Source organism: Petaurus breviceps, unplaced genomic scaffold (assembly GCF_028583685.1).
Source record: "Petaurus breviceps papuanus isolate PSGF00001 unplaced genomic scaffold, PetGlider_PUasm1.0 90881, whole genome shotgun sequence".
Taxonomy (NCBI): Eukaryota; Metazoa; Chordata; class Mammalia; order Diprotodontia; family Petauridae; genus Petaurus; species Petaurus breviceps.
In genome coordinates this window covers 6,773,924-6,801,043 of record NW_027187369.1, presented here as the reverse complement: position 1 = coordinate 6,801,043, position 27,120 = coordinate 6,773,924, and the positions used below count along the sequence as shown (strand labels likewise).

At 49.4% G+C, this 27,120-nt stretch overlaps 1 protein-coding gene across 3 annotated transcripts in view; it reads left to right on the top strand.

Moving 5' to 3' along the window:
- Positions 1 to 22,264, top strand: part of ELF4 (E74 like ETS transcription factor 4) — a 60,513-nt gene extending 38,249 nt beyond the window's left edge. For all 3 annotated transcript variants that reach the window (XM_069074056.1, XM_069074058.1, XM_069074057.1), the window contains exons 2-9: positions 5,722 to 5,945; positions 6,482 to 6,653; positions 8,078 to 8,161; positions 9,425 to 9,613; positions 14,473 to 14,556; positions 14,866 to 15,058; positions 16,300 to 16,668; positions 17,926 to 22,264. In XM_069074056.1, coding sequence (XP_068930157.1) covers positions 5,874 to 5,945; positions 6,482 to 6,653; positions 8,078 to 8,161; positions 9,425 to 9,613; positions 14,473 to 14,556; positions 14,866 to 15,058; positions 16,300 to 16,668; positions 17,926 to 18,601 — 1,839 coding nt within the window. In that variant the 5' untranslated portion in view covers positions 5,722 to 5,873 and the 3' untranslated portion in view covers positions 18,602 to 22,264. The remainder of the gene's footprint in view (positions 1 to 5,721; positions 5,946 to 6,481; positions 6,654 to 8,077; positions 8,162 to 9,424; positions 9,614 to 14,472; positions 14,557 to 14,865; positions 15,059 to 16,299; positions 16,669 to 17,925) is intronic.
- The last annotated feature ends 4,856 nt before the right edge of the window (positions 22,265 to 27,120 follow it).

Sequence of the window (27,120 nt, the reverse complement as noted above, 5' to 3'; positions counted from 1 at the left end):
CCTTGAGCATGTCCCTCCCCCTCCCTTGGTCTCCGTTTCCTCATCTGTAAAATGAGGACTGGGTCATCTCTAAGGTCCTTCTCAACACTAAATCCTGTAAATAAGCTTTCTTGTTTGAGGTCATGTGAGGTAGCAAGGCCGTGTACTATTCTGGCCATTTGATAGGAGAAGCAACTGAGACCCAGGGAGGTTAGGTGGGGAAGTAACTTGTATTTGGAGTCAGAATTAAGATTTGTTTGGCTTTTTTTTAACCAAATATGTATGTAGTGGCTACTATTTGCAAGGCCCTGTGCTAAGCACTAGAAATATAAAGAAAAATTATCCAGAGCCTGTCCTCAGGGATATTCCAATTTAATAGTAATAAAGACTGGACCAAATTTCATTTGCATAGGTGGGGAAGATTCCCTCTACCAATTCAGTTGATCACAGTTCTCTGAAATTTCTGATCTTGGAGATTTGCCTAGAGCAGAGGGGTGAAACCCTGACCCCTGGGGTGGCTTTGCAGCCTGAACATTCCCAGGTACACTCAGGAACCAGATTAAAATGTAATTGGGGAATATTTGACAAAATAAAATACAATAGAACATAGATAATGTTAATAATGTGGTTTTCTAAGTCAATACGGGACCACACAGAGATCAGTAGGTATGATTTACTGGCCTCTTGTTTCTATTTGAGTGACACCGAAGGATTAGAGCATGGAGAGGTCAAGTAATTTGTCCAGGGTCACAGAGTGTTTACCAGAGGTAGGGGATCTTAAACCTAGATCTTCCTAGCTCTGAGACCAGCATGCCTTTCTACACTTACTTAGTTATTTGTTATTTTTGTTTGGGGGCAGGCGATGTGTGGATATGAAATGGACCAAGAGAAGTTGGCCAGCCAGTGTTTTCTTAGAAAGATAGAAGTGAAGGATCCTGCCTAGGGAATCTCTCCTAGATAGCTTTGAGGACAGAGCAGAATTCTAACAGGCTCAGTGTGAGCCTAGGGAACCAGCCTAGGTTCATTCATGCATGCTGAGGGCAGCCTTTCCTCCCACCCCCTTTTTAAAGTTGATTTTTCCCACCAAGGTAAGAAGGTCTGGGCCAGCCAGCACTCTTCCTCTCTCTCCTCCCCCTTCCAGGCAGAGCGCTTCTGGGGGGAGGGGGCTTTCCTGGACTTTCAGCTGTGGTGGTAGCCCCCAAAGGATGTGGTCACTGGATGACCGATTGGGGGGCGGAGCTACAGGCCTGTTGCTTATTGCTGCATCGAGGGGTGTTAAACAGAGCTGGGAATCAGGTCACAAGAGAAATCAATCAAGCTTTACTGAGCGAGTCCTCACTCAGCGTTAAACATTGTGTGTGGGGGGAAGATACATAGGAAGTCTATGACTGTGGTCCTTCCCTGCTTAAGGAAGCTTAGCTGGGTAGGTAAGAACCCTAGTACTTTAAAGAATAACAAAATGAGGCAGGAGACATACAATGGATCAGAGATTTCAAGCTGAAGGGACCTTAAAGGTCATATAGTCCAGTCCACCACTCCTCCATTTTAGAGATGGGGAAACTGAGGCTCCGAGAGCATGTGACACATAGGTGAAGTGGCAGAGTACATATTTGAACCTAGGTCAGCTCTTTTCATGGCAACAGGTCCCTCCCCATGACTTCCCCCCAACCATATCTCTAGGAGTTTCAGCTTTATTTAGCACTTTCCCCACGGTGGCAGCCTTTTGAGGGAATCGGGGCCTAGTAGTATCATCACCTAGAAAGCGGCTAGGTAGTACAATGGGTGTACATGGAAGTCAGGAAGACCAGAGTTCAAATCCAGCATCAGACACTAGGTGAGTGACCCTGGGCAAATCACTTAACTTCTGGCTGCCCCCATTTCTACATCTTGAAAAGTGAGGCTAATAATAGCACCTGCCTTCCAGAGTTGTTGTGAGATAATTGTAAAGTGCTTATTAGCAAACCTTAAAGCACTATATAAATAGTAGCTATTGTCTTTTTTTTGCCTTTTGGAGCCAATTGGGGTTAAGTAACTTGCCCAAGGTCACAGGGCTAGTTTTTTTGTGTAGGTGTTAAGTGTCTGAGGCCAAAACCGAACTCCTTTTACTTACTGTGCCACCTAGCCAGCCGCCCAGCTATTATCATTATTAAGAGGAAATACTATTACTAGTAGGAGGAAGAATGATTTATAAATATGTTTGGGAGGAAACAGATCCAAAGAGAGGAAGGCTGTGGTCACTCAGACCTACTTATTCCATGTCCAGTAGGGGCTAGGCCCAGGTTCAAATCCTGCCTCTGGATAATGGCCAGATTATTGAATTCCAGAGTCAGAATTTTGGACGTTAATCATGTGAAAAATTCTGTTAAATCCAATAAGCCAGTGTTTAGGGCCTTTGTAGACAAACCTTACATATCATAAAAATGGCTCATGTTTCTATAGCATTTTTTGCCTTTTTTTTTAGAGGGGGAAGGCAGGGCAGTTGGGGTTAAGTGACTTGCCCAAGGTCACAGGGCTAGTTTTTGTGTTGTGTCTGAGGTCAAGGATTCGAATTCAAGTCCTCCTGACTTCAGGGCCAGTGCTCTATTCACTGCACCACCTAGCCGCCCCCATCTCTATAGCATTTTAAAGCTTGCAAAGTGCTTTACATACATGTCTGCTGCTCAGCACAACCTTGAGATGGAATCATCATCATAATAAGTAACGTTTACTGCTGGGCTCTTCGAAGTTACAATTACACTTTACAATTAGGATCTCATTTGAGCCACACAACAACCCTGGCAGGTAGATGCTGTTATTATTCTCATTTTACAGATGAGGAAACTGAGGCCAAATAGGGTTAAGTGACTTACTTGCCTAGAGTCACACAGTTTATGTAAATATCCAACTGCCTCATTTTCCAAATGAGAAAAACTGCCCCATGCTTCTACCTATGTGGTGCTGGGTGTCAGAATTCAAACTCAGATCCTCTTATTCCCAATCCTGGGCTGTTTCCATTGGACTGAGATATCTCCTAGCTGGAGGGCAGAAGATAATATTGGTTTTGTATTTTGGGCACTCATTACCCAGCACAATCACTTAGCAGTCATTTAATGGCTGAATCAACTTGTTCAATTGAATTTTGATGGGGGAAGGGTGGAAAATTAGCGTTATTAGATGGCATTTTATACATATACACCCCCACACACACATCTATATGTATGTTATATGGCTTCCCAAACCTGTAGGGGCTCTGTAAGTATTAACCATTGTTAGATAAGGTGTACACAAATAAATATTAGGGATTGTTGGAGATTTGAAGAGGGACGGTCCACTTTCCCCATGTGGAAGGAAGATTTCATGGCTGATATATGGCCTGACCTGCCTTGAATGAAGGGAGGGTTGGTTTGGTTTGGTTTGGGGGAGGATGGGGGGAAGCATTCCAAGCATGAGGAACAAACAACATAAGCAAAGGCAGGGAGACCAGAGAGGACAGGGTGAGAACTAGGAAGGAAGAAAGTACAGTTTGGCTGGAACACAGAGGACATAGTGAGATATGTGGGAAGTAAGGCTGGTGAGAGGTAAATGGGATCAAGTAGGGTCTTGAATGACAGGGTCAAGACTTTAGACTGTATCCAGTAGGTTCTGGTGAGCTACTAGCAGGGTTTTTTTTAATAGAGAAGGGACATAGCCAGGCTTGAGCCTTGAGAAGATAATTTCAGCTGCTGTGTGGTGGATGGACTGGAGAGGAAGCAGGGAGACTTAATTTGCTGTTGCAATAGTCCTGGGGAGAGATGATGAGGGTCTGAACTAGGTGAGAGGAGTGGGAGTGGAGAGAAAGCTAGGGACGGAAAAGCTTCCCGAGGTAGAATCGACCGGATTTGTCAACTGCTTGGATGCTGGAGGGGGTGGTGAGAAGAGAAAGAAGTCGGAGAGTTTCTGGGGTTGGGAGAGAAACAGGGAACCAGGCAGGGGAGCTGGTTGGGGTGGGGGGGTGGGAATGATGAGGTCTGCTTTGGTCACTTTGCGTTAGAGATGCTGACGTCAAGCATCCTGGTAGAGATGTCCAGCAGGGAGGGGGAGAGGAAGGACTGGAGGTCAGTCTGACTGTGTAGATTTGGGAAGCATCTGTGTAGGGATGAGAGTTTAAGCTGCAGTCCCGAATAAGATCTCCAAGCACCCGTGTCTACCCCTGGGCCAACACTGTGGGAGATACAGGAGAGACACATTGAAGGTACAGTCCTTGCTTTTCAGAAACTGGGGAAGGGGCATGGGGAGGGGGCAGGACCCAAATGCCTGAAATAGAGAAAATAAGATGGGGTACAAGAAGAAGAAGATTGTTAGTCTCTGTGGTGTGGGGGTAGGGATAGCACTGGAGTGCTCAGAGCAGGCTTCCTAGAGGAGGGGGATCCTGAAAGGGACTTGGAGACCAGGCAGGATGCCCTCCCCATCCCCATCCCCCAAGCTGTTGCTATCTTCACCAGTTACCAGGGGAGAGGCTTATACGTGCCTTTTGGGGGAGATTGTGGGGATGGTCCCCATGCTTTTCCCAGGGTGACATTTCAGTCTTGAAACCAGAACAACTGTCAACTGTCGGGGGGCTCTGGGCCAGGGCATCTTGTCTCCCTGTTTGCCAGCCCTCTCTGGGCAAGCTTATACAAGTGCGGGAGGGGGTGGGGGTGGGCGCCAGGCTTTTAGTACAGTCCCTGGCCAGCACAGATCTTTCCTCCACTGGAGTCTGGGGGCAAATTCTGACTGACTCTGCCAGCTGGCTCCCAGTGGGCCCACTGTGCAGGCCTTACCAGCTCTCACAGAATCCCAATTTCACTAACTTGTGTCTTATGTTGGCCCAGACTGCCTGCAGGTTGGGGGAGGGGGAGTGTTCTCTCCAGCTGGGGGAGACGGAGGCTTTGGGCAAAAAGGGTGAGGGCTTTCTCCCCAGAAAGGAGTGGGAGGCAGCCAGAGGAGAGGAGAAGGAAGAAGAGAGAAGGGAGAGAAGGAAAAGGAGAAGAGAGGGGTAAAGGAGGAGAAGAGAAAGGAGAGAAAAAGAAAAGGAGAGGAGGGGAAAAAGGTGAGGTGAAGGGGGAAAAGGGAGAAAATGAAGAAAGAGGCAAAGAGAGGTGGGCATGGGAGACAGGAAGAGGGGAGGGGAAGGAGGGAAGGGACTGGAGCAGCTAAAGCCTCTGCAGGGGTCTTCAGTATTCCTCTGGGTCAAGGGCCCCCAGGCCAGTGCTGCTGTCAATAAACATTGGTTACATGGAAGGGTTTTCTCTCTTTTCACTTCTCTGCCTTCTACTTTCTTTGTCCACCTCTATACCCTCCCTGTTCCTGTCTTTTGCAGGATCCTTCCATTTTTCCATCTTGATTTCCACCCACCCTCTCCTTCCCACTTTCTTTGTTTCTGCTTATCTGTCTCTCTTTTATCTTTTACGTGGTAGAGAGCAATGGACCAGGGACCTGACAACTGTGTGACCTTGGGCAATTAACTTCCTCCCTGGGCCTCAGTTTTCTGTCAAATCAGGGAATTAGACTAGAATCAGGGGTGGGGAACCTTTTCCCACATGTGTAGGTTCCCCACCCCTAGTCACTAGATGATCTCTTTGGACCCTCCCACCTCTGCCCACTTATGATTCTTTTCTTTCTCTTCTCATCCTTCCTCTTTCCTTCTCCTTCTACATCCCCTTGGTAGTCCTCAGGACTAACAGGCTGTTAACCTAGGGGAAGGTGAATTCACAGGCATCTGTCTTCTCTCTCTCTTCTACCCAGGTCTCTCCTGCCAGCTGAGCCCCGCCCAGCATGCTGCCCTGACCCCAGGGCAGGTTTTCGTACAGCTCAGAGTTTGCCTGTGTGACTCTCTCAGCCCGGAAGATCTCAAGGCCCAAGAGGTCCCCTTCTCACTGGCCTTGGGAGGAGGCAGCATGGCCACTGCTGTTCAGAGCAGTGAACTGGTATTTGAGTTTGCCAGCGGCGGGATGGAGGAAATCCAGCAGGTACACGGGAGCAACTCCTTGGAACATCAGAGATATCGCCCCCAGCAAACACCCTATAGTCACATGAAGTGCCTAGCCTTGGGTTAGAACACCCAGGATTTCACTGATAAGGGATCCTCCTCTTCCCTCCTACATGGTAGCAAGGGCTGAATGTGAATTCCACCTTCCCTCTTCTGTTGGAGCCAGTAAGCCTGGCTTGGGCTGAGAGGAGCCCAGATCACTTTGAAAGGTGATATTGAGCCTGGCCTTGAAGCAGCCTCCTTTCCTCCAGCACCAACCCCAAAGTCTGGGTGTGGAAGCATAGTATGAGTCCATGGATGGGAGGAGCTACACTGGGAAGAAGGAAGGAAACAGGCCTAGGCTGCCTCACTGGGTCACAGGCCAGTGTAGACATTGAGCACCTCTGGGGCCTCTCCTCCATGATTAGCACCCAGGGAGGGATCTTTTTGCACGGGGGGAGTGAGGAAGGACTCCCTGGAGGAGGTGTGCATATTGGTGGGGGGGGGGATCCCTTCAGCTGTCCCTTCCCTCCACAGCTGGATGATCCCTCCGTGTTTCCAGCTGTGATTGTGGAGCAGCTCCCTTGCCCAGAACTGCTGCATCTCTACTCTGGGCTGGACCGCGATGAAGTTCCCAATGGCATCATGGTGGACCGAGACCTGGGGGTGGCCGAAGGGCAGATCCTGGAGGGAGGCCTTGTGGTGCCAGGTCCATCCTCTTTGGGGCTGGGACTGGGCAGGTTCAGGGAAGAAAGGGCAGGAGGGGGGGTGGAGGTGGGAGAAGCTGCTGTGTGCAAAGAATTTGAGGGGGCTAGCACACCCTGACCTGGGGAGGCCGGGGAAGACCGCTTCCAACTGGCTTCTTTCTGTCTCCAGGTTGGCCAGAAGGTGAGCTGGTGGAGAAGGGAGGGACAGATGGGCTATTAGGAAATGAGTTAAGTTAAAGAAGACTTCCAGAGGGAGGTTGGAGGAACCAGGGTTCACCAAAGGCATGGAGAAGAGGAGGGACCATATACAGGCATATTCCTCCCTCCCTTTCCTGTGAGCTGGGAAGGAATAGTTTTAGACAAATAACCAGTAAGACTCATCACCTCCAACAGGGGGTACATCTGAGAAACTCTGTGTGTTAATGAGGTATGGAAATGAATGGAGGGCTGGCCCACCAACTAAACCACAGAGGCACTTGCTTAAGAAGGGAGGTTAGAGAACATTCAAATAACCAAGAGATGCACCTGAGGGGGAGGGGGCGGCCAGTCCTGTGCTCATCCTTGTGGGGGAGACAAAAGTATCATGAGATGTTCCGGGCCCTCAGGGAGCTTCCAGTCTAACTGAGGAGACAAGACTCATGAAACAGAACAGTATTGTATCAGTTGGCTTAGTGTGGTGAAAAGAGCACTGGATTTGGCCTCAGAGGACCTGGGTTCGAGTCTTAGCTCTGCTGCTGTGTAACCATGTCACATCCCTAGGCCTCAGTTCCCTCATTTGTAGAATGAGGACTGTAGATGGCCTCTAAGGCCCCTTTCAGCTCTGACATTTTGTGATCTAGTAGGAGAGTTAGGATGGGGCTTGTCAGGCAGGGCAAGCTTCACAGGGGGGCTGGGGGGATAGAGCTTGAAAGGGGGAGGAGGGGGAAAGGGGATGAATCAGTATAGAAATGGGAATGAGCATTGGGCAAGTGGAGTCTATGAGCAGAGCTGGGAGGGGGTGAGGAGGTAAACTTGGAAAGGGTGGGGTCTTAGAATCATCTAGTGTAACCCTCCTCACTATATTTCAGAGGAGGAAGTTGAGGCTTGGGGGTGAGGTGACTTACCCATGATACCACCTGGGGAGCTGCAGAGCTGGGATTTGAACCCAGGCCCTCTGATTGCAAATCCAGTGCTCTCCCCACTATTCCACTTGGCTTCCCTCAAACCATCCCTCAGGACACTGTCAGAGACCCAGGGGGTTGAACCCAATGATGTTCTGCCATAGGGCTCCCCATGGCTCCCCTCTTTATTGTGCTTCATGGAATTCCCCTCAGCTCCCAAGGTTCTTCCTACCACCCATCTCAGTCTCCTGCTCTGGCTGGACCCAGGTCCCCCACCTGTGCCCCACATGACCTTCTCTTACCTCCTCCATCTTTCCTTACACCAGATGATAACAACCAGACCGTGATGGCCACCGAAGTCCTGCTCGACGTCGAGGCCCCCAACAACATACTGGATGAAAGTCGAATGTGTGAGTTGAAATCTCCCTCTCCCTGGAAAGCCCCAAACAGCAGAGAGGCGACACAGAGGGTGTCGGAGACAGGGCTAGACCAGGGAGTCAGAGGACCTGAATTCAAATACAACTTCTGCCACTTCCCAGCCACATGACCCTGGGCAAGTCTCTTCTCCTCTCTGGGATACAGTGTCCTTCCTGTAAATTGAGGATAATAGAGTTTCCAGTCCCTGCTCTGGCTGGTGGAGCTGGAGAAGATTGGTAGATATTGCTAGGGAAGCTAGGGGCCCAGTAAGTGCAGTGAGGGGGTCCTAGGCAGGCATTAGAAGACACAGATTGTGACAGTATTGGAATTCTGACTTTGGAAGGCTGGAAATAGCCCACACTGGGAAAGTTCTCCCAAGATCTCCCAGGTCCTGAGTCCATCTCCATGCAGCCTGTGTCTAGGGTCTTAGCCACTGTAGAAACTCATTTAATTTGGGGGACGTTCTTCTTCCTGTTATATGATGGAGGAAAGAATAGGCCTCTAGCCTAATCAGGTACCAGGCATGACACTAACCTGGAGAGAAAATGGAGGCAATGCATCCCTACCCAAAGAGTTCACAGGCCAATGGGGGAGACAGTTTGCAGACCACCATGTCCATAGAGAATGTATGTAGTGTACAGAGAAGGTAATGTTAGAGGGAAAGAATTAATGGAGAGAGGGTGAAATAGGAAAATTCAATTCCTTCATGTTATAGAGGGGAGAAAGGGACCCAGAGAAGACAAGAGATTTACTTACCTGAGGTCCCACAGTTAATTTGGAGCAGAGCTGTAATTTGAACTCACGTCCTCTTATACTCGGGCAGCTGGGTGGTGTAAGGGACAGAGCGCTGGGCCTAGAATCAAGAAGACTCATCTTCCTGAGTTCAAATCTGGCCTCAGACACTTCCTAACTTATATAACCTGGGAAAGTCACTTACCCCTGTTCGCCTCAGTTTCCTCATTTGTAAAATGAGCAGGAAAAAGGAAATGGCAAACTGTTCCAGTATCTTTGCCAAGAAAACCCTAAGTGGGGTCACAGAGTCAGACATTACTGAATATCACCAACCACCACCATCCTGGGCTGTCTGGTGTACCGAATTATTTCCCTTGCCTTGGCCTAGAGGCTACTTGAGAGACTTGAAGCGCTATGGTTGTGTGTCCAGACCTCAAGACTACTGGATGCCACCATCCTTGGGGGGAGGGGTCCATAGCTGTCCTGGCCCCCAACTCAGGCCATTTGGGCCTTTCCTCTTGCAGTCAGTGGCCCCGGGCTATTCACCGAGCAGGACTCTTCTGGGGCCTTCACCAACTGTGTGCTTCCTACCCCCTCGGGGGCAGACATCCCAAACAATGGGAGCGTGACTGCAGATGGCTTCTCTGTGCCAGAGGACAGCTCCATGGACAAAGACCTTGTCAGGCCTCTGCCAGTGAGGTCAAAGAAGAAAGGTAAAGACTTTTGTTTTTGCAGGGAATCAGGCTGGCCTTGCTCACCGGTGGCTGCACACTTGGGGTTGGGCATGGGACACAGAGAGTTCCCTCTTGGCCTGTCACAGTGCCTGAAATGCCACCATGAGCACCACTTTCTGGCTTTCTTGAGATGCTGAACTTTAGCTGGAGGGATGTCAGCAGAAGAGCAGCCCAAGGGCTGTGCTTGGTGCCCATAAAATAAAAAGAACCAGAGAAAGGCCTCTAACACCTTAAAAACTGTTTCCCAGGTTTGACTGTCCTAGCTCCTATCCTTATCTCTTACCTCTCCTCTCTCACCCACCACTCCAGAACTAGCCAATCAAATGTCATCAATCCTACCTCCAAAACTTCTGCCTCAGTGGGGCCTTTCTCTCTACTCCCACAGTTGCTGAGCTAGTTCAGACCCTCCTTACCTCCCACCAGACCATAGCAGTAGCCTCCTTACATCCAGCCCTCTCCAGTTGATCCTTCACACAGTTGTCCAAAATCAGTTTCACAGGTCCAGCCACAAAAAAATGGCTGTGGTGCCTTGTTACCTCCAGGAAAAATCACCAACTCATTGGCATTTAAAGCCCTGAACAATCTGGCTTCAGCCTAGCCCTCATGCAACAATATGTTTCAGGTAAACTGGCCACCTGGCCTTGGCCTGGAATGCTCTCCCTCCTCCTCTCCACTCCCAGGAATCCCTTTCTCTCTTCAAGGCTCAGTTCTGGCTTACCTCTCCCTTCCTAGGCCCAAGGCTCTCCTATCCTGGAAATCACTTTATATGCTTTTATTCTAACTGCCCCTAAGGATGGGAGCTGTCTGAGGACAGGGATTGTTTGGGGTTTGTTTGTGTATTCCTAGCCTGGCAAATAAGAGGTGAGTAAGGAATGTTTAATGAATTTCTTTGTGATAATGGATAAGTAATTCACTTAACCTTTCTGGGCCTCAGTTTCCTCCTTTGGAAAGTAGAAATTGTACCTGCCCTGCCTTCCTCACTGGGCTGTTGTGAGGAATTGATAAAGCAATGAAACAGTCAGGCGTTCACTTAGGTGGAGTCCTGGGCTGGTAGGGGGCAGACCTGAGTTTGAGTTCCAGCAGTTAAAAGACCTGGGTTCAAATCCTGACTCTGTGTGACCTTAGACCTCACATATTTGCCTTCCTGGGGGCCTCAGTTTCCTCCTACTTAAGATGCAGGGGTTGAACTAAGTGACTTCTGAGGTTCTTTTCATTTTCACAACCTGTGATTCCTTATTATCTCCACAGGCCTCAGTTTCTGTGCTAGAACTAGGAATGTTGGAGCTGGCAGGCACTTAGAGATCATATCTGGAGGCAAAGTCTAAGGAGGTCTGTATTCAAATCTTGGCTCTGACAAGGACCTGGCTATGTGAATTTGGCTATCCTCTATGTCAAGGGTTCCTAACCTGGAGTCCAGATCCACCCAGGGGTCAATGGATGGATTTCAGGGGGTCCACAAATTTGGAAGGGAAAAATGACATCTTTATTTTCACTAACCTCTTTCTGAAAGGTAGCATTTCCTCCAGTTATTTGCAAACTAGCTTCTAAGAAGGAGGACATAGGTTTTACCAGATTGTCCTAAGGGTTCAGAACACCTGAAAGGTTCAGAGGTTCCCCTGAACTCTCTGTATTCACCCTGGCTTCTCTCCAGAGTCCTGATCCTACATCACCAATTACCTACTTCAAGGATTCCCAACCCTTTGTGGTCCTCAGACCCCTTGGCTTTCATTAAACCTTCTACCCCCTATTTCATAGGAAAGGAAAGAAATTCTTGAGTTTGTGATGCATATGAACAGAAGAAAAAATAGAGGTGATTTTTTTTTAATTTTGGAGGTAATCAAGGTTAAGTGACTTGCCCAGGGTCACACAGCTACTAAGTGTCTGAGACTGGATTTGAACTCAGGTCTGCTTGACTCCAGGACCAGTGCTCTATCTACTGTAGCCCTACCTAATTGCCCTAGATTTGAATTTTAATAGGTCACCATATTTCCCAGATCTTCCCACACCATTTGACAAACTTCTACTCCATGTATGTTATAGAGATCTCAAATTCAGCACGTCCAAAGCAGAACGCATTATCGCCCCCCCTCCCCTCTTCTGAACATGTCTTTCTCTTCCTAAGGCATCACTATACTTCCAGTCACTCGGGTTCAAAACGTCTGAGTCATCTTCAGTGCTTCAATCCTTTTTCTCACCCCCTCATATCCAATTAGTCGCCAACCATTGTCAATTCTGCCTCCACAGCGGGAGCCCCTCCTCCCCTCCCCCTGCCCCAGCCCAGGCCCACATCACCTCTCCTCTCCACTATGGTTGAGACTCCTAATTGGTCTGGTTCCCTCCCTCCCCTCTCCCTCCTCTCTTCAATTCAGCTGCCAACTTGATATTCCTAAGGCACAGGGCTCACTGTGTCACTCCTCAGCTCAAGAAACTCTCATGGCTTTTTTTGCCTTTAGGAAAAGGTACAAACCCCTCAGTTCGACTATTGAAACCTTTCCCAGTGTTACTCCAGGCTGCCTTTCCAGGCTTTCTGCTCGCTTTTCTCTCTTTCTGTGTGTATGTGTGTGTGTGTGTGTGTGTGTGTGTGTGTGTGTGTCTCTCTCTCTCTCTCTCTCACACACACACACACACACACAGGCTCAATGTTCCAGACACACTGGCCATTCCCCATTGGTTCATCCTTCATCTCAATGCCTCTGCGTGGGCTGCCCACTTCGAATCCACTTGTTTCTCTGCTCTGTCTCATAGAACCCCCAGTTTTCTGGAAAGCTCAGCTAAGGTACCACCTTCCCCTTGGCCCCTAATTCCTTATCCCCCAGTTGCTAATGTTCTACCTGTGAAAATTAGTTTGGCTCTGTTCTGTATTCAGTTTTCTCTGTCCGTGTTCTTGCCTCTCCCTACACTCTTCCCACCCCCCAGTGAAACATAAACTCCCTGAGTTTTATTGGCAGTGTTTTTGTTTGCTTGCTTGCTTTTTTGATCCCTGGCAACCAATATTTATTGAAATGAACTGGGGGTGGCTAGGTGGTGCAGTGACTAGAGCACCAGTCCTGGAGTCAGGAGGAACTGAGTTCAAATCTGGCCTCAGATACTTAACACAAAAAACTAGCCATGTGACCTTGGGCAAGTCACTTAACAATTGCCCTCCAAAAAAAAAGGCATGAACTGAATTGAACTAACCATGAGCAAATCCCTTCCCTCCCCCCCTTTTTTTTCCTTTTTTTGGAGGGAGAAGGCAGGGCAATTGGGGTTAAGTAACTTGCCCAAGGTCACATGGCTAGTAAGTGTTAAGTGTTTGAGGCCAGATTTGAACTCAGGTCCTCCTGACTCCAGGGCCAGTGTGCTACTCACTGCACCACCTGGCTGCCCCTTCCCCTCCCTTTTCTGAGCCTGAATTTCTTCCTCTGTAAGATGAGGAAAATCATACTTATATACCTTCCTTTTCAGGGTTGTGAGGAAAGCACGTTGTGAACCTTAAATTGCTAGAGAAAGGAGAATCACTCTGATCTAGTCTAGCTGCCTTATTTTACTCAGGGGTAAACTGAGTTCCTGGAGCAATAATCTCACAGTGGACAAATATCACAATTGAAAAAGGTGCAGTAGCCCCAAGGGCCCCAAATTGCATCAAAAGCCATTGCAGAGGGGCTCCTTGGGATGAATCTGCCCAACCTAAGAGAACTCCCTAAGGTCTTCTATATCTATCATGCCAGGATTAAGGAATTTGTCAGAGGTCACCCAGCCATTGGGTTGGTGGAAGCTCTGGGACCAAAAGGAAGCTGAGGGCCAGGACTTTCAGACCAACCCTTCTTTGCTTTCCTTTTTCTTTTCTCCTCTTTCTCCTTCTTCCCCCACCTCTCTCTTTCTCTCCCCCTCCCTTTCTTTATGCCTCCCCCTCCTCCTTTTCCCTTCCCTCCTTTGTTCTTCTCTTTCCCTCCTCTCTCTCATTGTTCTTTCTCTGTCCCCTTCCCCTCCCTTTGCCTTCTTCCTTCCTTCTCCTCTTCTTCCTTTTTCTCTTATTTTTTATATCATTGTCATTTCCCCAGTGATTCCCCCCAAGCCCTCAATATAATCTTCCTTTATAAGAAATAAGCACAGTCAAACAAAAGTCATCATCACACTGGCTATGGCTGATAATGTATGCCTTATTCCATACCTATTGTTCACCCCTCTCTGCTCAGAGGTAGCAAGAGGCTTTGCCATCTAGCTTCTGAAATCCCCATTGGTCACTACGTTGACCAGAGTTATGAAGCCTGTCTGTATTGTTTTTCTTCTGGTTCTGCTTGCTTTGCTCTGCATCAGTTCATACAAGTCTCCCCAAATTCTCTGACTTCTTCATATTTGTTATTGCTTATGACCTAACTCTCTTTCTACATTACAGTAGAGAGACTACTCTCCTATATCAGCCCTTGCTGTTTGCATGGGGAGGAGGGGGGAGATGGGCAGCTCTCTTTCTCTCTGTGTATATATGTATGTATGTGTGTGTATATACATACATACATCTATACATATATGTATACACACACTCATACACAGAATGCCTGTGAACCTGAACCAGCCATGTGCTGATGATATGTTTACAAACTAGCACAGAGGGAGGCCAGTGTATAAGGAGCTTATGGAGCCCCCTAAAAGCTGGCCTCTTCATGTCTGCCTTTTGGGCCCCCAGGGGTCCAGGGGTTGGGACGCTATGGAACGAGGTGTGAGCAGGAGAAGCTGCACTGTGTGCCTTCGTGGACTGACCAAATCAGGGCTCATCTGCTGCCATTTTGAGACGCTGCTCAGTTCCGAGGCACTGAGGCCCTGAACTCATCCTGCTTCCCCATCCATCTTCCCCTTTACAGTTCAGAAGGCGAAAGCACCCCGTTGTCCCTCACCAGTCAGTGAGCCCAACTTCCCCATCCGGAAGAAGTCTAAGGATGGCAAAGGTACAGACTGGGCTCTCTCTCTCTGTCTCTCTCTGTCTCTGTCTCTCTGTCTCTGTCTCTCTCTGTCTGTCTGTCTCTCTATCTCTCTGTCTCTCTATCTCTGTCTGTCTGTCTCTCTGTCTCTGTCTCTCTCTATTGTTCACCTTCTGGCATTGGAGCCTGGATTGGGGGGAGGATGGAGGCATGACCCCACTTCTTGGAGAGGCCCTGGTCTGATGGGGTGAGGTACTGTGCCTGCCCTCAGGGAGCCCCCAGTCTGATTGGGGAACTAATGATCTTTTCCATGGCTGCTAATATTCCTTTTTCCAGGGAATACCATCTACCTTTGGGAGTTCCTGCTGGCTCTCCTGCAGGACAAGAACACTTGCCCCAAGTACATCAAGTGGACCCAGCGTGAGAAGGGCATCTTCAAGCTTGTGGACTCCAAGGCTGTGTCAAAGCTGTGGGGGAAGCAGAAAAACAAGCCAGACATGAACTATGAGACCATGGGGCGAGCACTGAGGTGAGCCCGTTCAGGGGCCCCATCCCAGCACTGAGCCCTTCTTCATGTCCTACCACTCTTTCCTGCTTTGGGCCTCTGGCTCTGCCCTCCAGGGACACGGGAGGCCGATGCCCTTCTCCCAAGCCATTCCCTAGGACTGAGGCTGCTCTCATATCTGGGTGGGGAAGCTCCTTCCAGCTCCAACTAACCTCTCTCCCACCGAGTTTTCTGATTATTGCCCAAGCCTCATTCCCAACCCCTGCCCCTTCTTCCTATTCCCTGCTCAGGCCCCTTGAGAATTCCCTAGGTGAGCGAAACTGACTCCTCCAGTGAGCTTCTACCTCCCTTAAAGGAGATAATATATGGAAAATGCTTTGTAAAGTTCAAAGCAATGGAAATGTAAAAGAACTATTACTATTTATTTGACCAGGTTGGTGATTTCTTTAGTTTAGGAAAGTTATAGTGAGAAAACCTCTTTTACCAACACAGATTGGCATCTGCTCTACAGTTTAGAGCCTTTTGCGGGGTCCTGCACCCTTTGGGCAGTCAGGCTAATAAAGCCTATGGATCCCTTCTCAAAACCAGGTTTTTAAATGCATAAATTAAAATCCATAGAATTGCAAAGGAAACCAAAGGTTGGTGAAAATAAAGATGTTTTTTTTTCTAATACAAGATCACACAAGCCCTTTGAAATCTATCCACTAACCCCTTGGTGGGCTATATAGACCCCAATTAGGAATTCTAGAGTTGACTGAGGCATTACTGAGAACTGAAGGTGCTTTTTGAGAGTCACACTGACAAGACTTGTCAAGAGGAGGTAATTGTGGATTTCAACTTGAGTTCCAGTATATCTCGGAGTAGTAGTGGTAGAAATAGGAGTAGTAGTGATGATGATAATGATGATGAAGATGGTCATGATAGTGATGGTCATAATGATGGTCATGATGATGGTCATGATGGTCATGATGGTGATGATGATGGTGATGATGATGGTCATGATGATGATGATGATGATGGTGATGGTCATGATGGTCATAATGGTGATGATGATGATGAAGAATATTATTGTGTTGGTGAACATGTTTGGGAAATCTCTTTGCCAGATCAGTTTCCAAAGACCTTGGAATTATGATTATGATTATTTCCAAAGTCTTTGGAAGTTGAGCCAGGAAAGGGCTTTCCTGGTCACTGGCAGGCAGCTCAGGCATCTGAGGTTTGTGGCCCAATGTCTCCCTCCCCAACAATTGCCCTGTTGCCCCCAGGTATTATTATCAGAGGGGCATCCTCTCCAAAGTGGAAGGGCAGAGGCTGGTGTACCAGTTCAAGGAGATGCCCAAAGACCTGGTAATAATTGAAGATGAAGAGGGTGATGAGGCCAGTGCCGAACTCCAGCAGGGCCCACCTGCACGCCCCCGAGCTGGTTCGAAGGCTTCAGCCCGTCCTTCCAGTCAGCAGAAGAAGGATCCGCCAAGGGAGGTTCTGCAACAAGGTCCCCAGGCAGCCTTGAGCCTACAAGCTATGGCCAAGGAGAGCTCAGCCGCTGCTGCTGCAGCTGTGGCTGCCGCTGCTGCTGCTGCTTCTATAACAACCCCTCCTGTTGAGGCTCGGGGGACTCTGGCCCGCACAGTAAGGTAAGATTCTTGGTGCTCTCTCTGACTACCTGACCTCCTCAGACCTCCTTGCGGAGTGCTTTGACAACTGTGATCTCATTTGTTTGTTGAAACAGCCCAGTGAGGTCAGGGAATCAGGTGTTAGTATACAGGAGTTGAGGCACAGAGAGTCACACACTGAACTGATGGGGCAGCTAGGACTGGGGCCAAAGTATTGTTCTGCAGCCTGCCACTTCAAGAGCAAGGGCAGGCCAGGACCCTGGGCTCAACAAGGTGTTCTGGACCTCTCTTCCAAAGCTTGGGCCATTGCCCTTTTCCCTCACCCTAGGCAAATCCCAGAAGATAAGGTTTGCTTTGATGGTTTCTCCCCAGGGGCTAGCCCTCCTTGCCCTTTGGCCAGAGAAGGGTCACTGTCTTGGGATGGCGGGGAGGGACCTTGGCCTCCACCCCAGAAAGCTCTCACTCCCCCTGGCCAGCCTATGATGCTTCATTGTTTTTATGGATTCTAACTCTGTCTCTAGAGCATTGAGAGATGAAGTCACTTGCTCAGGATCACAAAGCCTGGATATATCAGGGGTAGAACTTGAACCCAGATCCTTCTGGCTCTGAGATCTGTGTGATCCACATGGTACACATAGCTTCTCTAACTTGGATGATTTCATTCAACAAACATCCATTAAGCACCTGCTGTATATAAAACCCTGTGCTAGGTACTGAAGGGCATATGAATTTTGGATAGGCCCTGCCTCCTGTCCTCAATTAGGTAACACTCTAGTGGGGGGCTGAGACCCATAGACAGAGAACTATAGTGAAAATGATTAATATAATATAAGCTACATGAAAAGGGCAAAACCAAAGGAAAGCAGTGCAGTAAATGGAAAGACCCCTGGTACTAAAGTCACAGTACCTGAGTTCAAATCCCATCTACCTGTATGACATTTCCCTTCTCTGGACCTCAGTTTCCCCATCTATAAAATGAGAGTCAGATTGGACAACTTCTAATGTCTCTTGAATATATGATAATGTAATAATGCCTTCCAACCCTTAATTAAAGACCCTAAGAAAATGCTACAAGGAGAAAGGAATCACCTTCCTAGAGAAGGTGCATCTGAGTTACTTACGCTTTAAAAGAAGGTAATAACTGGACTGGTGAAGAGAGGGAGGGAGGGCATTCCAAGAGGAGGGGACGTGTTAAGCAAATGCTTAGAGGTGGTAAAACATGAGTGTGTTTGGGAGCTGCCCCCTGCCTTATCCTCCTTGTTTTCTTTTTCCTTATAGTGCATCTTTGGTTTCTAACCACAGTGGAGTGTCTGCAGCAGGAGCCAGTTCAGGCCTCGGAGCCCTGACCCTTCAGACCATCCCACTGGCCACAGTGCTGGCCGGCGGCTCCTCGGCCACCTCGGCCACCTCACCCCAAATTGTCCTCCAGGGGGTCCCTTCAGCCTCAGCCTTCAAGGACATTGTAACCCTGCAGGCTGCCTTCCCTCTGGGATCTAGCTTCCCAGAGGGATCGGCCCCAGCGGGGCGTCCATTTGTCCTTAGCAGTCTCTCATCGGCAGCCCTTGGGCCTGCATCCAGGACCCCAGGGACCCTGGTTGCTGCCATCATTAGGACTCCAGGAGTGAAGGAGACACTTCCCGGGCCCCCTTCCTACCTGCAGGGTGTCGTGGCTGACGAGGCCTTAAGGCAGCCTCAGCAGCTTCAGATGCAGGGGCTCCTGGGTAACTCCCAGCCCCAGGAAGCCCCAGGGATCCCAGTATTGCCTCAGACCCCCACCAGCTGCCCTTCTGTCGGCCTGACCCCCGTGGCTGAACTGGAACTTGCCACCAGCCCAGGGGCCCTGCTGGTAGCTGAGCCCAACCTGACTCAGTCAGGAGTGGTGCTGACTGGAGCCCTGGGTCCTTTCCAGGACCCCAGGACTGGAGCCAAAGGAGGTAGAGAAGGGGAGCTCTGAGGAGAGGAATTTCTGGCCCTCTTTGGAGAAGGACTCCTCAAGGGAGCTCCACCCACCAGTCAAGTGCCAGGGCCATCTCTAGGTGAATCTCTTCATGGCTGCCATCTTGAATGGAACCTTCCTCTCCCCTCTCCCTGGTGCGTGCTTTGGAGTCACCTGGGGGAGCTTGGCAGAGAAGTCAAGGGCACCAGCAAGCATGGGGTGGGGAGGAGCTCTCCGCCATTAGCCTTATTGTTTATGTCCAAGCCCCCAGGGACCCTCTGTGTTAAAGAAGCTGGCCTCTAACCTTGCTGCATCTAGGAGAGGCCCAGCCAGTTTTGCCAATCAGGGCCTGCCTAGAACCAGCAAGGAGCAGTGGAAGAGCTCTGGATTTTGAGCCACATTACACAGCTTTGAACCTCAGCTCTGCCACTCCCTAACTCTGTGATCTTGGGCAAGGCCCTTCACTTTACTGAGCCTCAGTTTCCTTATCTGTAAGATGAGGGGTTGAACTAGATAATCTTGAAGGCCCCCTCTAACAATAGAGATCCTCTGATCCTTGAATGCCAGCAAGAAGCCAATGAAACCTGTCACCAGCCCTTTGCCATTTTTGACCATAATTAGTTGGGCATCTCTGGAGCCAAGGCCTGGGCTTCAGAGACATCCAGAGACATGCACCTTTGGAGAAAAATGCTCTGAGCTGGTGGGTGGAGAGGTGGCTTGGGTGGCCTGGAGGAGGTTGGTGCCCACAAAAGCCCCCCACTCATGCTGGGCAGTGCTAACTTTTGGGTGCTGTTTCTGTTGCCCTGACTAGACTGTGAGCTCCTTGGGGAGGGGGGAGGGGGGAAGTGAAGGGCCCCATGTAGGGCCCTACAACCATGGCCAGTCACTGGGGAGTTGAACTGGCTTGCAGCTGAGTAACCTTGCCTGAATCAGTTTCTTCATTGCCATTCCCTGCACTGAGGGATGCCCCCTGAGTGCTATAGGTCCCCAGGGGCAGCTTGGGAGCTTTGTCTGTGTGTGCTTGTGTGTCTGTGTGCCCTCCCACATGCATGCACTTAGGTGCTCAAGTTTGTAGAAACTAGCATGTCTTAGTGGCAAAAGCCCTGGATTTGGAATTCAAATCCTGGTTCTACCACTTCCTCTGTAATCCTGGGCCAGTCACTGCCCTTTTCTGGGCTTCAGTTTCCTCTGTAAAATGGGGAAAATAATACTTACACTACCTACCTCCCAGAGGTGTTGTAAGGAGAGCCCTTTGTAAGCTTAAGAAGGGCTCTAGAAATGACAGTTAGGACACCTTGGTCGAGGAGGGCGTGGACCCCAACCTCGAGATCCAGGGATGTCCCCAAGCATCTGAATTTCCTATTCTGGGTCCATCATTCAGGAATTCCTTCCCAAACATTTGGGAAGCTACTTAGATATTAAGCCAGGACGATTTTTCTGGCAATCATCACTGTCCAGAGGTCTCCCAATGTGGGAGAGGATAGCTTTGGACTTGACCAAAACCTGCCTCCATCAGGCTGAAGAAGGGTGGGCAGGGCCCCAGATCTCTGTGCCCGGGGTCTCCTGAACAGCTTAGTGCTTGTTCCCTTCAGCCCTTTCTTGATTGTATGTGTCCTTCTTGGCCCCCCTGGAAGAGTTTGCCTTTCTAGGCCAAAGAGGCCTCCTCTTGGCATAGTTTCCTACAGCTATCAGGAGATGGGAGAAGGAAGACAGGGAGATTGTTGCTGTCCCAGGACTTCCTGGGGCCGAGGAACCTTGTTAGGTATGAAGGGAAGCCAATGGAATCATCGGATGTAGTCATTTTCCCATCTGCTTCCAGAGGAAGCAGGCCCTGCCCCTGGGTGGCCCATGGAAATGCCCACACCCTTGCAGCCCGAATAGCTCTCTCCATAGAATCCAAAGATTTCCAGCTGGGCTGGATCTTAGAGACCCCTCAAGTTACTGAGGCTGAAACTGGGACTTTGAACCCAGATCTGGAGGACTACGGCTCTTAGGCCCCATCCTTGATTGATCACTCTGTGGTGGAGGGGCCCTAGAGCTGGGTCTACACTGTCCACTGGAATCTGGGCCTGTCCCCATTCTCTAGTGTCTGGGTGTTCAACCAGTCAATCCATCAACAAATACCAAGCACCTACTCTGTGCCAGGCATGGTGAGGCACCAGGGACACAGACCAAAATAATCCCTGTGTTCAAGGAGTTACATGGGGAAAGGGGAGCGAATATGTTCGAAGAGAAGTAAAAACTATGTACAATGCATAGACAGTCATTTGAGGGGAGGGGCCTAGCAGCTGAGGGAGCATTCTGGGCTAGGATGAGAAGTGCCCACCTGTCTTATGTGAAGCCCATCAGGATGAACGGCCCATAAACTGGGTTTGTCTGTGGCCAGAACCTGAGATAGTTACACAAACTCAGCCTAGGTCTGCAATAGGGTAGAAGCCCTCCCTTTTTGGCTTTGAGATAGCTTTCATTGTTGGGAACTCTTCCCTCCTATTTCGGGGATCCCCCAGGGATCTGTGCTTGGTCCCGGCCTAATATCCTTAGCAGTGATTTGGATAAAGGGATAGATTTTGTTGCTTATTAAATTTGTAGATAACACCTTAGATGAAAAAGGTTTTGACAGCTCCAGTGATGGCTTGAATCTGCTCAGATGAGACGCCAGAGGGCTAAGTAAAGGCTTACACCTGGGTTCCAAGTACTGGCTAGTTATTTGTCTGAAGGTGACAGACAGAAGAGACTGCAATCTCGAGATGACTCAGCAGTAGAATATGGTGGTCAATGAGGTCCCCATGGTCTGGGGCTTAGCAAATGCCCCTCCCCCTCAGCTGTGGCCTGCCCTGTCACATCTGGAGATCTGGGTAGGAGGGCATCCAGACCAAGGTGACCAGGGGAATTGACTGCAGCGGAGGAGGATCAACTTGAAGGCATGGGGACATTGGAAGACAGCGTGCTTCCTACATCAAGCATCGGAATGGGGCAGAAGAAGAAGCAGCAGTTTGAGGCTGGATGTCAGGAAAAGCTTTCTAACAAAGCCGAGCAGAATCAAGGAGCCCTATTGACTTAAGTATAACTCCCTCCCTATCCAACGTTCCATGTTAGGTAGAAATGATTTTGTGTGATTGACTATTAATCAGTCGCACCCATGTTCCCTTCCAGTTGGACACGTAGGCTAGTCCTGGGCCTCCCTGTCTCAGTGGAAAGAACACTGAATTTGGAGGCCTTGGGCAGTCACTTCTTTCTCCTCTCTGGGCCTCAGTTTCCCCTCTGTAAAATGAAATGGTCTTTAAGCTCCTTTCCAGCTATCTCTAAGTCTTCTGAATTCTATGTTTTTGAAATCAAATTGAATGGTAAGCAGAACCAGAAAAACAATATACACAATGACTGCAATTATGTAAACGATAAGAACACTAAAGCTGCATGTGTAATTGTAGTGACCCATCTGCACCCTCCTGGAGAAGATGAGGAAATGCATGTCCCCCCTTTCCTTGGAGAGGTGGCGGGACCATGGGTGCAGAATATTGCATACGCTGTCAGACGTGGTTGCTGTGTTGCTTGGTTTTGCTTAACTGTTTTCATTGTTACAAGGGAAGGCTTGTGGGGTGGGGTTAGGGGTGGGGGTGGTATAACGGCAAATGACTATGATGTAAAAACAAAAGGCATCAATAAAAGTTTAAAAAAATAAAAGATGTTGACTTTAATGGGTTTGGTGGGTCAGAGTTACTACTCTACCAACCTCGAGAAGAATTGGTACTTGGTTAGGACCTGCATACCCACTGCCCCCCCTTTCCTCTCTCCCTCAGCAGCTTTTTTTTTTTACCAGTCTCTTGGGCTTTCTAGGGGAGAGAGAAGGCCAAAAACTGGGAATAGGGTCCCTAGTTCCTTTAGCCTTGGCATGGCTGTTCCCTAGACTGTCCTTCACAGCCCTGTCACCTGGCAGAGAAGGTTTGGAGCCTTGGGGCTAATATTATCTTGAACTGAAAGGCCTGTTGTTTCTAGCCTATTACCTGGAGCTGCCCTCCCAGCCCAACCCAGCCCGGCCTAGCTTAGCCCTGGATCTTCTCCCATTAGGGCCTGCCAGGTGACACCATTGGGGCAGTGAAGGATGGTTTGTGGCCCACAGGATTGTTGTGAAATCCCTTAAATGCATTCATGGAGGAATAGAAAGTCAACCAGAACAAAGAATGTTCCTGAAGCTTCCTTCCAGCTAAAGAAGAGTCCATGATTCTGTGGTAATATCAGCTCAGAAGGATCAGTTTCAGAGATCATTTACTTCGTCCCTCCCCACCTCCCTCATTTTACAGATAGGGCAACTGAAGATTAAGGGAAGGGACTGGTCCAAGGTCACAGCTAGGGAGTGTCCCAAGGGTTTACTGCCCAGGTGGGCCTGACTCCCCAGGCTGAGGTTCTTTCCATTGGGTCCCACCACTCATCCCCTAGATAGAAATGGCGGAGGGTGCCTCAAGGAAGGAGTAGCTCAGCTTCTATCTTGTGCTTCTTTATGTGAGCGATGGAGGCCGGAGAGAGAAGGCTGAAGCTGGGCAGAGGCCAGCCTTCCCTGTTTGCTATGAAGGCGGCCATACAGCAGGTGTCGCTGTCGGGCAGATGATGGGCTGGGCTCAGGGCACAGATCGGGGCGTGGCCAGGGTGGGGCCGGTTCCTGATTCAGGCTCCGAGAGTGGAAGAAGGCCTCCTGCCCTCTGTGCCTCTCTCTTTGGACCCCTCCCAGTGGTCCCTGATCACTCCTCCCTCCCCACCCCCGCCTTGGACCACTTTCTGTGCCCACACTAGAAACAATTAAGGTGTCCGATTCCCCAAATTCTGAACTGGAAGGAAAGAGATCAGGATTCTAGTCTCCGGTCCCCCACCCCCGAGCCCCAGCCTCTAACAAGTTGTGGCCCTAGGCAAGTCACCTTCTCCACGCTGGACCTCAGTTGGCTCCTCTGTAAAGTGAAAGGTTTGGATAAGGTGAGGCTTTTCTAGATCTAGATGCAAAGGTCAGCCGAACTTTGGGGTCCTCAGTTTCCTCCTCTGTCAAATGAGGGGTTGGACTGTCACCAGACAGCCTCTGAGTCCCCTTCCATGTTCCTACTCTGAGCTTTAGGATCTCTAGGGTCCCTTCTATCTCTAACAATGTGGGCTTACTAGGTGGCGAAGTGAGTAGAGCACCTGGAGCCAGGAGGACCTGAATTCAAATTCGGCCTCAGACATAACACAAAAACTAGCTGTGTGACCTTGGGCAATTCACGTGATCCCAATTGCCCTACCTTCCCCCCTCCAAAAAAAACCCCAAAACCCCAATGTGGTCTTAGTTTCCTACTTTTATTTTCCTCTGGGTCTCACTTTCCCTCCACTGTAGGATTATGGGTTGAACTAGATGGTCAGTCTTTATGACCCCCTCCCAGCTCTAACATTCTATAATTCTATTAAATTCAATGAGCGATTCCCCTAGTACCTACTATGTCCTAGGCACAGAGGAACTTAGAATAGAAGGGTGAGTGTGTGTGGGGGAGATTATTCTACCTTGGGAGAGCTGGAGTTAATGAAGGGGAGTAATGGAAGTCTGCTAAGGCAGGCTTGAGGCAGGTAGTGAAAGACTTTTAACACAAAACAAAAGTTTGTCTTTGAACTTAGGAAGAATCTGGAACCACTGAAGGAGCTGGTCTCTGGTCCTATCCTTAATACTTAATTAGTATGAGACTTTGGGTAAGTAATTTGATTTTTCTGTGCCTCAGGCACCTAATTACACAGGGGTTGCGAGAAAGTTTCAATTGGAGGTCCCACATCAACAAAAAGGGATCAGAAAGCAGATGCCTGCCACAGGGGCCTGGCAGGTGGGGGTTGGAGAAGGAAGACTGGAAATAAGACATGCAAATAGGTATGATACAAGAGAGGGTGAAAGGAAAGAGATTCCTACAAAGTGATCTAGGAAAGTCGAGAAGGGACAATGGCCTTCTGGAGGCAGTGTCACCAAAACTTGAATCTGGAAGAAAGGGAAGGATTTTGACAGACTGAGTTGGGTAAGAAGTGTATTCCAAACTTGGGGACATGCTGTGTGAATTCATGAAGGTGGGAGAGAATAGGACAAGATTGGAGGGTGGCTGGCACCTAGTTTGGCTAGGCTTTGGAGTGTGTGAAAGGGAGAAATGTACAATAAGGAATGGAAGGTAGTTCAAAGCCAGATTGTGGAGGGCCTTGAATGCCAAGCTGAAAAGTTTGTATTTTATCTTAGGGACAATAGGGAACCCCTGAAGGTTTTTGAGAAGGGGAATGGCATGAAGATGAATTTTAAGATTATTTTGGCAGCAATTGTAAGAACATACTTGGGTCGGATTACCCTAGTATTCTAGCCAGATTACAAGTGGTTTCTGTAACAAGTTTGAGTCCTGACTTTGCTCTTTTCTCACTGAGTGACCCCAGGCAAGTCCCTTCTCCTCTCTGAGCCTCAAGGACCTCATCTGTAAGATGGGGATGAATAATGAACCTCACACTTTGTCTCTCAGATGGCTCTTGAGAGGAAAGCACCTGGTAAGTCTTACCATGCTAAAGAAGGTTCAGCCACTGATGGTACTGGTCTTCTCCAAGCCTCCCTGGTCCCTTCACCCCCATAGCCTAGTACTTGGGAAGGATCCCACTCCCCACCCAGCCCTAGCTCCTCTCTGATCTCTTGAAGCTCCAGATTTTTCAGGCTCCCCCCTTGTCCTGGGCTGAGGCTTGGTTCCTTTTAGCATCCTCCAAGCCTTCATCCTTTGCTCCTCCAGGAAGAGAGATACCCTGCTGATCCACAGCCAATGCCTTCCTTCCTGTTCCCTCACCTCAGGCTCAGGCTGCAGCTTGGGGGAAGGGGCTGGTTGTCTGCATCCCTTCTTTTTCCCTCTCCTCCACTGTCTCGAGACTGGCCCCAGAGCCCTGGCCATGCCTTTCCTGTTTCACTTACTGTCCCAGCACTCTAACCAAGGGTTCTGCAGTAGAGGGGACAGATTCTCACTTGTCCATTTGGCAGATGTAAGAGAGAAGCAAAGTGGGGTGGCTAGGTGGCACAGTGAATACGGCATCAGCCCTGGAATCAGGAGGACCTGAGTTCAAATCCAGCCTCAGACACTCAACACAGAAAAAAAAGAGAGAGAAGTAAAGTATCTACCTGGAGCCACAAGCTACTTAATGGGAGAGCTTGGCATCCCTCTCAACATCTAGGGTGCTCAGTGACGGACTGGACAGCCTCCAGAGAGATGAGAGAGGAGTCTATTCTGACTGGAATGGTGGATTTGGCGGCCCCCTCAACCCAGACACGGAAGTTTTAGTTCTGTCAGTGTGGGGATGAAGAGCCCAGTTCCCAGTTCCGTTTGGGCCAAGCTGCTTCTGAGATGCTTGGCGGGATATCCAGCTGGAGGCAGCCCACAGGAGGCTGTTGATGTAAGGATCAGAATTCAGGAAAGAGATCAGGTTTGGGGATATAGGTTTGGGAGTCATTTTGGGGGAGATAATTTAACCCGTGGGAGCTGATGAGATCACCAAGAGAGAGTGTATGGAAAGGTGACAGCTCAGGATAGAGCCTTGGGAGACGCCCACATTTAAAGGTGGGAGAGGAAACCAGCAAAAGACATTGAGGAGGGTCAGACAGGTAAGAGGTCAACCAGGAGAGGGCAGTATTAGGGAAGGCAAGAGAGGAGAGCTGCATCCAGGTCAAGGTGGTGAACGAGGGCGGAGAAATCTGGAGAACCTCCGGCCTCGAAGCCACATGCGGCCCTCTAGGTCCTCAAGTGCGGCCCTTTGACCGAGCCCAAACTTTTCGGAGGCCGCAGGTTCCCCACCCCTGCCTTAGAAGATCACAGAATTTAAAGCTGGATGGGGCTTTGGAAACAGAATTTTACAGGTGGAAGCCATGCAGTGGATAGAAGCTACCTACGTCTGAAAAAACCCCACCAGTCCCCACAGGTGGACCTCCAATGAAGAGGAACCCACTCCCTTCCTCCCTATTTCATTTTGAGACAGCATTCCTTGGGACGATGTTCCTTGAAACTAGTCCTTATCTTCCTCTTGCTCTCGGGGGCCAAGCAGAAAAAAAAAAATCTAATTTCCAATAGTTGAAGGCAGCGTCACATCTCGCTTGCTCTCCCCCCCCCCCCCCATCCTCCTCTCTTCTCCAGTCCAGAATCATTGAGTACAGATGACGCCTCGGCACGGTGCTTGGCACGTAGTAGGTGCTTAACAGATGTTTATTGAATTGAAAAAATGATACTTCAGAGAAAGGAAGCGTCTTGCCCTGTCTAGGGTCATACAGAATGAATTGGGATTCGAACCCTGGTCCCCAAATTTCAGGACATTTCCCTGACTCCAGTTGAGCGTCGGAGTGGAAAGTCAGATTGCCAGCGATAGGGAGAAGAGACAGAGGATGTATCCTGGCGAGGTAGCAGAATCAAGGCGAAGGGGGAAAAAGAGGGGGACCTGGGTTTGTTTCTATGCATCACGGAAGAAGCCAGGCGACAAGGAGACTGAAAACTGGGGGAGGCAGCATGATCCCGTGCAGAGTACTGGCTCTGGGC